We start from the raw sequence: 13620 nt of genomic DNA, 5'->3' as shown, positions 1-13620 counted from the left end.
GTCTTTTTGAAGATATATTTTATGGGGAAGTGCTTTCTGGGGCCTCTTGAGATGTTCACAAGTACCAAATCAAGGTACCTTTATGGTGGTTTAATGACAACATAGAACACTTGTTATAAAGGGCCCTTTTGATATGTATCCCAGGGCATGTCACAATTAGAGTGAAGTGAACTTGTTGATTTTGTTTGTACCTCTCCTCACAAAGCCCCCCTTCGTCAGGCTAGGCTTTGGCAACTACAGATGTGTTTTTCTTTGTCCCCCAAAGATGAAAGAGATCTGCCAGAATGGAAATTTGGAAAATTACATATCCACCTGCGAAATTAGGCAAATTCTTATAAAGTTGGTATTCCAGCCGATACATAGGAGCCACAACAATGCTTTGTTTTGTGTGAGGAATTTTTTTTCTGGCTGTGCAAATAACCCGTGTGCAGGACTGTACAGGCTTAGAGAGAATATTCATCATTATTTACTGTGTCAAACCCAAATGGAGGGCCAAATTGGCAGCATTCCAGGAGCAGGAGGCCACACCTATTTGTGAAAAATGGAACAGATTTCTGGAGCTGCCCTCACCTTGACTCTTTGGTTCAAGGTGGTGGTGCTAGGACATGCAGTATTGGGAGCCGTGTATGTAGGTTAGCCGCAAGGGTTGGCCGCGATGTTGCTCCATGAAATCCCACAGATCACGTTTGGGTAATGTACCGTCCTGATTATAATAAGTAGTTGGAGCAAGGGATGATGAGCAGGGGAATGTGTGTGACCCGGCTGGAACCACTCGCTTCACACTGATTGCCACTGATTGATTGGCCAGTTCTGTCTGGGCAGAATGCCCTTCCTCTTATCTCTTGAAATGCTACGTCTTCAAAAGAGGAGATTGAGGAGACCACTGTGCTATTTGAGGCTCTTGGTCTTGAAGACACTCAAACAGCCAGACCTTAATTTTTAAAAAATTGAGATGCTGTCCCATTTACATAAAGACTTTCTATCAGTACCATAGCCAGACACATAGGAAGGGCTCGTTAGTAAAACCACTCCCTGGTCAGTCGTTTGCATTATGCAGGACTCCTGGAAGGAGTACAGAGAGGCAACAGTTGGGATCAGCCCGAAGTGGTTGCACTATTGCATGCCAGCCCAGAGTCTCTGAAGCGAGGTGATTTGAGCATTTTCTGGAATCTCTAGCATTATTTTGGAGAACGATTAACCAGAACTAAATAAGTAAACCTAACCTGCCACTTATCAGGGGTGACTATACGGAGTTACCCAGGTGAGAAGTAGTTCAATTACAGACCACCAGCTGCAGTATACAAGGTGTCTATCCACATTTGAGGCAGGAAACCTATATTAAATGAAAGATGTCATACTGTTTCTATTAAATGACAATAATAAATATAATTGCCACTGTTGCAAAGTAACTTCTGTGTAGTGTTTCTCTTCCTTCATAGTTGATCTCAACGTGGACATGCATCAGAATCACCTGCAGACTTTGTCAAACACAAGGAGATTAGCGCCCCCCCCCAAAGTTTCTGAAATCAGATCTGAGGTTGAGTCTGATAATTTTGAATTTTTAACAAATTCTCAGATGCTGCTAATGCTGCTGGTCTAGGAATGACACTTGGAGAACCACTGTTTGCTGACAGACTAATTGTAATCAGCCAGTGAAGTCAGGCATCATTTCAAGAGCATTTATTTTGTAATTTTTTTCCAGAAGGTTGAATCAACAATTAATTGTACAAATAATCATTTTAATAAAGCAGGGTAAGAATGGTGTTATTACAATGAAGGATTAACAAAAGGGAAATTGATCTATTTGATGAGATGGAAGTTAGATTCAAACTTTATTAGTTAAGGAGAAAAAAAAAGTTTATATATACAATGACCCAAATGACCCAAACATGATGCAAATATTTTTGTGGATTTTTCTCTTCTAATTAAATTTTTCCTGCAAATCTTTGCAGTGAATTGATATTTTTCCTTCATTTCCTGCATGTAGCTATACCTACTGGATGTTTTCATATGAGACAAGTGTGTTGCATATGAGACAAAGAAATGCATACTGAAGTTTTTAAGGACCATGCTTGCTTCATCTTTGCCTTATGAAATTGTGTAAGAAAGTTAGTTATCAGAGTGCTTTGTTTAGCATCCACCGGCTACTGTTTGTTACTGTCTTTCTGAAGTTCAACATACACATTATCTTTGATCCACTTTAGGAAGAGAGATATATACCCATTCTAGAGTTGAGAGACTACAAGTACTTTTTCCCTGTTCTTTTATATCTCTACTTAAATAAGACGATTTTTAAAAAATCACATCTTTTTTGCTTGTACTAATTTAACTTTGTTATGTTAACTATGTAGGATATTTTCAACTAGTTTTGTAGAATTTACTTTGTTAGATAAGACTACTGACTATAGTTTGATGGTGCTTTGACATTTCTAAAGAAAGTGTATGATGATGTAGTCCCAATAGTTTATTTTTGCTTTTGTTTCCCTTGCCTCAGCAGGCATATCTAGGAAAATGTTACTGTGGCCAATGTCAGAGAAATTACTGCCTGTGTTCTCTTCTAGGATTTTTATGGTTTCAGGTCTGATATTTAGGCCTTTAATCCATCTTGAGCTTATGTCTGTGTATGGTGTGAGAAAGTGGTCCAGTTTCATTCTTCTGCATGTAGCTGTCCAGTTCTCCCAGCACTATTAATTAGAGACTCTCTTTTCCTCACTGGATCTTCTTGCCTTCTTTGTCAGAGATTAATTAACCATATAAGCATGGGTTTATTTTGGGGCTATCTATTTTGTTCCATTGATCTATGTGTCTGTTTTTTTGTACCAGTACCGCACTGTTTTGGTTACTACAGCTCTGTAGTTAGTATATCATGAAATCTGAAATTGGGATATAGGCTTACAGTTGTGGAATGGATAAGCCACAAGAATAAAAGGTATAGAATAGGGAACATAGTCAGTGGTATTGTTGTGTGGTGACAGATGTAGGTGCACTTGTGGGGACTATAGTATAACATATAGAGAAGTTGAATCACTATGTTGCACACCTGAAACTAGTATAACATTGTGTGTCAAATAAAAAAATTAAAGAAATAAAGAAAATGTATATTTTTTCTTGTATAAGTCCATAAAGTTATAAATTTTGATTAATTTACTTAATAAATACTTATCAGCCACATATCACATATAAGAGGTTCTGTGGATAGGTTCAGATCCTTTTCTTTCTTACTCCTAGTGCTTTTAAAAATCCAATGTACTATATACATATTCTGGGTAACATGTGATGTTTCTGTTGGGACAGCAGTATTCCCTTGGGGGAAAAATTCCCACTTGCCTGATCCCACATCCCCAGACCAGCTCTCAGGATGAAGGTGATTGGCGCCAACTTTGACTAACCAGGAAGGAACCGTGGATTTCACACTGTCAAGTGGAATAAACTTCCTCCAACAATGTAATTAGTAATAATTTAAAGCTGTGTGCCTAGACATTTTTTAAAAATGGCTCAGTATTCTCTCTCCTTGATTTGGTCTTCAAGTTTATTACAAAAGGAATTATAACTTAACAGAGGAAATAAGAAAAATGTACTAATAACTAAAATTCAGAATATCCAAGAAGCCTTTCCTGCCCTCCCCATGTGCTTCGAATGGAGCTTCTTTTTTAAAAATAAATTTCAGCCCTTGTGTGCATAAAGTTTGTCTCCTTAGCTAGATGATCCAGCCCCTTCTGCTGGGGCCATTCCTCTTGTACTCTGCTGTTATCCCAGTACCTAACACAGTGCCTGCCATGTTCTTCACCCTCAATAGATACTGGTTAAATGAATAAAGAAAGAATGAATAAATGAATACATGAAAGTCTCATAAAGAGAACAAAATAACATATAAGCCTTTCATCTTTTGTGCTTATTACCAATTAGGGGATTTTTATTATTGAAATACATCACAAACATATAAAAATATATTGTGTTAGTAATGAATATACTCTCATATTTCTTTATGATAGACTTACCATCTTCAATAAACTGAAAATAGCTTTATGGGGCTCTGGAGGGAGACCTGATTACAAAATATTTGAATTTCAATGCCATCTCTGTCACTAACTTCCTGGGTCAATGCACAAGGCATTTACTAATGAACTGAATTTTTTCAATGCCTGAGTTACTTCCCGAGAGTAGTCATTAGAGACTCTAGTTCAAATTTGTCATATTTCCTCATCTGACTTTATTTTTCCTGTGATATCGGTCGTTAGGCTATTGTGTAAGATTAGTTTGCTGCTTGCTAGGTTTGTATATGTTCTAAGCAAAATTGCTCTTTTCTTGTTAACTTTATATTCAGTTGATGTGAAGGTTCCCAAAGCAAAGCATTTCAGGGCAGGGGGAATTAAAGAATTTAAATTGTTTTAAGATTTATACATAAGAAGTATTAATACTGCCATCTATAAAAATGGCCAACGATCTTGCAGCACAGACTATTACTCTATTTTTATAAAATCAAAGAGTTCGGTTTTTTCCCCCTAAAGAAACAATTTGAATAAAACTTGACCCCCTTCCCTTCTTTTTACAATGGAATATGGTCAGATTGAACCCTCCATTAAAAATTCTCTAATATCTTTTTTTGCATTAACATTTCAAAACTCAATTTAAATATTCACAGGTCTCATTTTTAATAAACTTAACAAAATTCAGGTAATTTCCTTCAACTTTTTAGATTGAAGGACAGCAGTTTGTGTAGATATAAAAAAGATGTACAGCTATGAGCAAAGCCCAAAATCAATTATATATAAGAAATAACATAACACATGGAAAGAAATTAATCAAAAAGAAGAATTTCTACTATATGATTCTCTGGTCTGCTACCTGCAGGCAACAAACGCAAATGAAAAAAATCAACATTCTTCTGGCAGATAAGAGAAAAATTAATAAAAATGTTTCCTTCCTTCTAGATCCCCTGATGCAACTATTGTTAAAAGTGAGTGCAGGAAGAACTTCCTTGTTTAAATACTATTTATTTTTAGACTACAGAAATAAGGCTTTATTCTTGCTGTTAAGCTCAATTACATGAGTTAGTATGGATTTGCACTGTCCAAAGAGATCCCTCTTCCCTGCCCCTTCTCATTAAATGGCACTGTGGGATATGCATGAGACAAATGTAATAGGAACCGAGGGAGAAGCATTTTGAGGTGTGCCTACAGGGTAATGATGATTCATAAGGAAGTCTGAGTGTAGCAGCTGAAAACTCTAAGAGAGGAAATACTGAGAGCCACAAAATCTGCCCCAGATCAAATCAGTAAAAAGATGTTAGTACTCTGAAGATAGAAATGTTCCTACTCCCTAACAAGATGGGAAGGGGCACACTTTTGTGGTTTTCTGCTTTTTGATTTAGAGTTGAGTTGTTATTTCCCATTTCTGATTGCACAGGCAGGCCATATATATACAGAATGTATGAAGCCTAAAATCTTTCTTAAAATCCTCTTATTTAGGTATAAAATCTTTCTTACATTTTGTATTTTATGAAAATCATTCCGAATTTAACAAAGAACTATGAGGCTAGAATACAAGAGCATTAGGCAATAAGACTTCCAATTTAAACATTAGTCCACCACCTCATTTCCATCACATATAGAAAATGTAACGTGATTTTAGAATGGAAATTCTATTTTAGCTCCTTTTACCTATCAATTAAAATACAGCATGCCTGTATAGAATTTTGACACATTTGTATATTGCATATTAAGTGTGAGCCAGGATTTGTCTGTCCTGGTTTATATTTTCATATTTACCTTTTGAAAGGGAGCATCACATGATAAATGTGGCTCAATTATTATGTAACAATTAAAGCATGGTATACAGTATTGCTCAAATTGTCCAATTTGGAGATCCCTATGTTTTATATATATTAGAAGGTTTTGCATACCTTCTTCTTTGTCTGAGTAGATCTTTTGCAAAGGACTTTAAAGGAGCATGAAACAGGAGTTGGCAACTTGGGGACAAAATCATTTTCATTTTCATTAATTTATTAAGATTTTGAGAAATTTATTCCATTATTCCATTGGTATGCATTCTTTGTTCTGCGCACAAATAAAATGATATAAAGTTTGTGATGGAAGTTTTAATATTAATAACACTATCAGATATAAAAATGATCTGAAATGTCATACATTAAGAAACACCGAAATAAAAAGGTTTGGAAATATTTGTATGTTTTCGGAAGAAACTCACCTAGTAGGATTTCTGAGCACGCTATGATGGATTATTGTAATTATTGGGAATGATAATATTTTAATGTGACTTTCTTCCCACCTGTCAGTAGCAATCAAGGCTGCCCAGTATTCTGAAACAGTCTCATTTTGCTAGGTGGCTAGTCTTGTGCAGCCTCTAGAATGCTTAGAATATTAATGCACAGAGAGGAGATTGAATGTTTTCTATAGTTCCATTATGACAATGTGTTTTTCTTGTTTTAATCAGAAGGCATGCAAAACCAAACTGAAATGATTTCTAATAAATTAATGCCAGTGAGTGCTTAAGAGAAAGGACCTCTTTTGCGGGATAGCGCATCAAAACCATAGAATTTGGCATTTCTTTCTCCTCTTCATACTTGGCAATGTATTTTAATTTTTGCTTAATTTAATTTCTTTCTTGGGTGCTTTATTCTGAAGTGCTTTGAATTTATGTGAACGAAGACAATCTGACATTAAGGTGAGGGTTGGTCTAATTTATAGTAGGCTGCCATGGTAGGAAGTTATTGATTGAGACAACATATGTTGGAAGACACATATATTTGACTTAATATTTGGTCCTTACCATTTCTTGCATGCTGTCATAGTATTGCTTATTTTGATCTTCTTTCCTCTGAATTCATACATATGTGTATATATATATATATATATTTTTTTTTTTCCCCCCTTCAAGTGTTCTTTGTTCACTTCTAGCTCTTATTCCAGTGGCTATGGAGAGGTTTCAGGGATTTCTTTAACCACCTGAAATTGTAGCAATATTTTTCTCATAAATTCATTTATCTGGGGAGTAAGTACTTCTCAAACTGCTTCCTAACCATCCAGTCTTTATTGTCATTTTATTCAGTAATTATGCCACCAGTATATAAGGTGGGACTACTTAATTTTGAACATCCCATTTGCCTTTACCAAGTGCATATCATAGAAACAACCACCAAGTGAAAGATTCTCCCACAGTTAGGTGCAGCTTTTGTAATACAGCTCTTGGGACTGGCTAAATGAAAGGCTGTACCATGCACTGGATGGCCATCTGTCTTGTCAGGTGTTGTGAATCTTTTTAGCTTTAGCTTTAGCTTGAGAGGGCAAAGGTAGCTGTGGTCCATTCAAATGGTTCCCAAGTACCCAGATATCTCCTCTTCTGAAAATGGAAGTATTACTTTGTGCCCACCAGAATCTCCCAGTAATCTCTATTCTTCGAGTATAAAATGTAGAAGGATGCCTACTCATTCTGAGAGACGATTAACAGCCTTATGGGCCTGACATATAGCACCATTGTATTCATAGCTTTAGGATGTACAGCTAATTATTAGCATTTTAAAATGAGATAAATGTTTATATTTATACACATTAAGACTATTAATTCTGGCACTGTGTTTAAATATCTATAAATCAGAGGCAGTTGAAGAGCTGAAATTTAGATTTCCTTACACTTGCCTGCCAAGTGGCCTCAATCAGAAGTAATTTTCTCCATGAGGGCACATGGAGCTCAGTCGTGAGCCTTTTCTGAGTAGATATTATTATTTGTGTCAAATTATGTGTGGTGATTTTTCTGAAGTGGACTTCTGTGCCCACTAATCCATACACACGAGGTTCCCTCATTCCCTCCTTCATTGGTGCTATTAATTGTACTTGTGCTTCAAGGGTCTCTTACCCTTTTAAAATGTTAGTTTATGGCCACCGATTATCTGTAAGGTTTTCCTGTTAAAGAAACATGCAATATAGAGAGTAGAGTGAGATCTGATCTTAAACTGTAAATACCACTATGCATTTTAAGAGGAACCTTTTTTTTTGCCAGAGCCTGATTTGATAGGGTAGTGAAAGGAATGGGTAGTAATTTCACCTTTTAAAGTATAGCAAATTATATAAATCTGACACTTGCTTTGGGAGAAATACAGGTTGGTCATTCAATCACCTGTGGCCTGTTCTAAATATTGGCAATGAGATTGCGTGTATTTTGAACAGTGAGCTCAAGAAGTTTTCACCTTTCATTTGGGTTTTGTAGTTTGGCTTTGAAAATAATTGCTTCTTCTCAATTATATGCTTGAAATTGCAAATTGATAGCCAGCATATAAAATAAAAGAGCCCCTGGAATATAGAATATTATATTATCAATTAAGATCTTATCATAATCTTTGAGAAATAAAATATAAATATAAATATATAACTATAACATGGATGGCTTGGTTAGAGGTTTATTAAGCACAGTTAGTGGTTTTGTTTCCTTTCAAATTTTCACATGAGCTTTTCCATTTAATTTTTATTAAAACTATTAAGTCTGAATTTGATATACCATAAGAGCCAATTTGTTGTCATTGAATATTTTAAATAATTGTTCAGTTACATACTATCTTGAATAAAAATCCTAAGAATGTTAGCATATATGCTCCAAATTTAATTTTTTTAAAAAAGAAAGCATTTTTATTACTATTGATTTTATTCTTACAATGTGCATGAATTATCTTTATAATATATAGGCTTTTATGATTGAAGAGCATCCAGAGATTAAAAAAAAAGGAAATTCACTAAAATATATGTAAATTATTTAAAATACTGGAGAGTTATTTTTTGTTAGCAAAACTCAGAGTATATATTCCAGAAAAAGTATATATTGTCATTTCTGTTATAACTGATATTAAGGCAGTTTTTTTTTCGCAGACTGATTTAGTATGGATATAAATTATGTAAATAATTAAATATTAGTAACCAACTATTTTAGTTTTGGTAAAAACTGCAAGAAGATCTTCCTGATTTTTCTGGGCAGGGGATCTAATATTTTGTAACATATATTCTCAGTAATCCTAGAAGAGCAACAAGAGGTTTCTCAGTTTTTAAAGACATAAACTTTAAGCATCTATACATAAATAGGTTAATATGAATTAAGCATTTCAGAAGATATTTGTGTTTTATAGATTTATTTATGAACGAATGTGTCTGTAACTACCAAAGAATATTTTGCATAGTAGTATGGTATATTAAATAAAAGATACTTAAAAATCTTGGGTTTTTGCGTCAATTTTTTTCCATTATTAGAGTGTAACCTTATTCTGCTTAACTAACTTCCTGAGCTTTACTTTCCACATCTACAAAATAAAAATAGTATTAATTCTCATACCTACTTTGTTGGGTTATTTTAAAGATAACATAAGAAAGAAAGTGCTTTGAAACCTTACTTGAAACACAAATCAGACAGCTTCACATGTCTTATTTTGACCAGAATTCTTATTACAATTAAGTTGTTTGAAAAAAATACAGAAAATATTCTATTATATTCTTCATTAGACTCGGAATTAATAATTAGAATTATCAGATAAGTGTTCTAATGATTATATTATTTTACATTATTATATTTATGTATTCCTTGCATACTTGCTACTTGACATAATTGTTTTAAGAGTTAAAAATTATACTTTTAAACTAAGATAAAAACCAATGAGATCTGTGACTTTTCAATGTAAAAATCATCATTTTTGTGCAAAATCCATGTTGGTTTTTTTTTTTCCTCTCCGCCTTGAGTATATAAAAGCACATTACCAGAGTGTTTGGAATTAAGGCATTCTTTTTTCCTTAACATTTGTTATTTTCAGGAAAAAGAGAAATAACAAATTGTAAAAAGGACAAGGAAACTCTGTAAGAAGTTTTTTTGCTTGGATGTCCCTTAATTTAAATCCATGCAATTAATTTTGTCCATGAAAATGTGTTATATGAATTCTGCCCTTTTGGAAACTTGCTTTTGGGAAGACACCAGATACACTACTGTGCTGTATGTACCTATTCCTCTTTGCTCCTACATATATAAAAATTGTAACATGTGCACTATTTTAAATTATTTATAAGATTTCTTCTTTGGCCCTGAAAATTTCCTGGCACATTTCTAAGAAGGAAGAGGGAGACTGCCAAAGCCTTTTAAGTAGTTAACCTGTGTGATGAGTCTGTGGATGTGAGTGACAATTAGTACAAATTACCATAATTGTGGTCTTTGGATAAAATGCCACATTGCTTCTTTTAGGAACAAATGCAGGCTTCTACTTAGTAAAATGAGTCGGATACTTTGCTTCTCTGGGGCGGTCAGAGATTCGTAACCAGCCATGTGGTATCCGCACGTAGTCCACTTTAGACCCATCTGAACAACTCCAGCCCTCCCTTTCCTTTCAATAAAATAGGTCCATTAATGTAGTGCACTTCACTCTCATTCACTCTAAGGGAGTTGTATTTTTATTACTGAAAAAGTATCACATAAATACAAATTACATTTTTTCATTAGAAAACTACTTTTCATTTCAGAAAAAATTCAATTAATTATGAATAGGGTTATGCTTTCATCAGGGAGAGAAATGTGTAATTTTTCTTCAAGCCTCAAACACATATAATGAAATCTTTTCTTGGAATCCACTCTTAAGATGGATTTTTAAAAGTATAGACTTTATTAAAATCTCAGTTCAATTAAAATGCATTCAATTACTTTAAATCTTTATTAAAATCTCAGGTAAAATTGTACAACGATGTAAAAGAGACTTGTACTCTTTACCAGGTAGTTAATTCTAACAAATGAACATAAAGTGCACAGTTTTGCTCTTTGGGAGAGAATTTAAAAAAGTGAAGAAGAAGCAGAAGCAGCTTTGGGTTTGGAATTGGGGGTGGGGAAGGGTTGAAGATGGAGGTTGCTTTCTGTGTAGTAACTTCAGGCACTGGTTTCCTTCCACTTCTCATTATAGGTCATTGTTTCTTGTGACTATGAAGGTGGCATTATCTTGTATGAGTCCCCTTGCTGATACTGCTTAGCCTATTTATAGAATACATTTTTTCTCACCACTTTAATCAAAAGACCCTATTAAAGGATTTTATTTCACTATCTTCTTTGAATGTTTTTGGTACAGTGTCCCTGATTCTTTTTCAAGGGCCTCTAGAAGATGCCATTGAAGAGGAAGAGGAAGAGTGTCCATCAGAGGAAACAGACATCGTCTCAAAAGGGGACTTTCCATTGGAGGAAAGCTTTTCTACAGAATTTGGGCCTGAAAATCTGAGCTGTGAAGAAGTGGAATACTTTTGTAACAAAGGTAATCATTAATGGCTGGACGCTATCTGTGAGTCCGTTTACTCAGATGATTTTGTAAAGTTTAAAAAAATGCACTGATAGAGTGCAATGAAAATGCACAAAGTGCTGATAACATAATTCAAGAGTCTGAAAATACCTGCAGAATTTTTTAAACACAAGATGCTACTTTGAGGGTTAAAAGAAGTAATTCCATTTTAATAAGTCATTTTGAAAATTAAAAAAAATTTTCATGTTGATTGGCCAATTCTAATATATTTTATGTTTATCCTGTATTCATTTATTCTTTTGCAAGTATTTATTGAATGTCAGTTGTTTGCAAGGCACTGAGTATAAGCACTGAATAGGGCAGATAGTCCCAGCCCCAAAGTTCTGGCTCACTCCTTTTAAAAACTAAATGTTTAAGGGGGACCTGCCTGGCTTAGTCAGTAGAACACGTGACTCTTGATCTTGGGTTTGTGAGTTTGAGCCCCATGGTGGGCTTAGAGTTTACTTAATAAAAAACAAATAAAAAAAAAACTCCAAAAAACTAAATGCTTTGGGTGTTTGACATTGACTTTCAAAACTGAAGATGGTACTTTTTAAGATATTGTCAAATAAGAAAATACACATTATTTTCCCATCCTAGATACTCTTTTAACACATTAACATTATTCTGGAAGAAATACCTGAGACAATGTATCTCAGTTTATTTCTACCCTTGACTTGGAGACAGGTGGCCTTGCCAGTAACTGTGTCTTCAGTGGGCATGTGTACTCATTTGCTTGCTTTTTTCAAAAGTGTTTTTAAGGTTTCTCATGATTAAAAAAATTTTTTTTTCTCACTTAATTTCCGGGCTTTGCAAATGAGATGGGTCTTCTGTTGCCTCCTGCACCAACATAAGTTGGTTTCATAAGTGTTTGGGTCACTTCGTTGGTTCAGAACAGCTGCTTTTGCTGAGTTTACCATGACTGTGTCATAGAGGGCATGACTGTATGCCTATCTGTATATGTGTGTGTTTGTGTTATGTACCATTTTTATTTGGACATCTGTATTTCTTAGGCAGAGAAATTTATGTGAAACCAAGTTTTTTAATGTGTGTAAGTTTGTTGATCAGACTTGACAGTGTGAAATTAAAAATGATGATATAGGTTCCCCCAAAACCACCAATACGCTTATCTCAGGGGCCACATATACATTTGATGTATGTTGGTAAAATTCCAGTATGACTTTCTCCTGTTGCTAGTGTGTTAGACACAAAAGAGGTCAGCCACTTCTCATCCCTGTGATCAGTAGAATCCAAAAAACTGTGGAAATGGAATGGCGGCACTAGCCCCTGGCTGCCCTGAAGTTGAGAAAACCTCCTTGACCATTAACTCTTGAAGACCTCAAGATGACTTTGTAATTTGGCCCTTGTCTCCCACGTTGAGGCTTTCGGTTGAAAATGAGAATGGTATGGACTGAGTAGTCTTTCTTTGGTAGTGTTGACTTAGACTTCAGGCCAAATTAATGTTTTCTGTAGTTGTTCTGGGTGCTAGAACCATTTCTCGATTATAACTGCCACAGCAATACATGGAAAGCTGGCTGGAAATGAGGAGTGTTTAAATCTATATTTGAACAGATTTCGTGGTCCCTCTTTGTCAGGAAATATATTTTTAAATGCATTGTAGAGAACCTGCCTTATGTTACAGGATTACAATAAATAGAAGAACCAAGAGTTAGCATGTACCACATATTCTTCTTGTTCTTGTAAAAAGAGTTAGTATGTGGACTCAGACATTTTTGTCAATTTAATTAATCCAGAGAAGCAGTAGTGATAGGTATTACTAGATTACATTCTGGGATGATCATTGATTAAGGGCTATCCTTAACAAAAGAGTATAGAACTATAAGTTTTAAGCCAGTAGTATCTTAGAAAATATATATAATCAAATATATCATTAAAATACAAATTAATGTAAAATTATAAATAAATAATGTATTACATGTTATAAAAATAACTTTCTAATGTTTAGTTTGAAATTAGAGAGTAATGATAGGTGGAAATAAGAATTTTCATTTTCACATAATATTTTGCAGGATAAATATGACTGGAACTATTGCAAACTGCTGTTGTCTTATTTAATAGGAAAAGAATTTCATTATTTTATTCTCATAAGATGTGAGACCAGGAGATTTTCGCTGAAGTCAGTAGGAATGCGGAAAAGAGAGCCATCTCTTTGACAGATATCGCATCCCCTTGAGGTCATAGTAGAGATTCCATCCATTTTTCCACTTAAGTTGATTAGCAGCAATCGGAAGAGAACATTTTCTCTCTGGAAAATTAGAAACTAATCTTTCTGTAGAAATTCACATATTGGTCTCAGTGAC

General features: G+C 34.5%; 1 protein-coding gene across 1 annotated transcript in view; it reads left to right on the top strand.

The window, feature by feature from the left end:
• The first annotated feature begins 10872 nt into the window (after positions 1-10872).
• Positions 10873-13620, top strand: part of ZFPM2 (zinc finger protein, FOG family member 2) — a 350753-nt gene continuing 348005 nt past the window's right edge. The window contains exons 1-2 of the mRNA XM_028110792.2: positions 10873-10903; positions 11117-11275. Of these exons, the coding sequence (XP_027966593.1) occupies positions 10873-10903; positions 11117-11275 (190 nt within the window). The remainder of the gene's footprint in view (positions 10904-11116; positions 11276-13620) is intronic.

Source organism: Eumetopias jubatus, unplaced genomic scaffold, assembly GCF_037043125.1.
Source record: "Eumetopias jubatus isolate StellerSeaLion01/CBP00866 unplaced genomic scaffold, mEumJub1_p1.0 scaffold_4, whole genome shotgun sequence".
Lineage (NCBI taxonomy): Eukaryota > Metazoa > Chordata > Mammalia > Carnivora > Otariidae > Eumetopias > Eumetopias jubatus.
The sequence above is the reverse complement of the archived record's forward strand: the minus strand, read 5'-3'. Positions and strand labels throughout refer to the sequence as shown.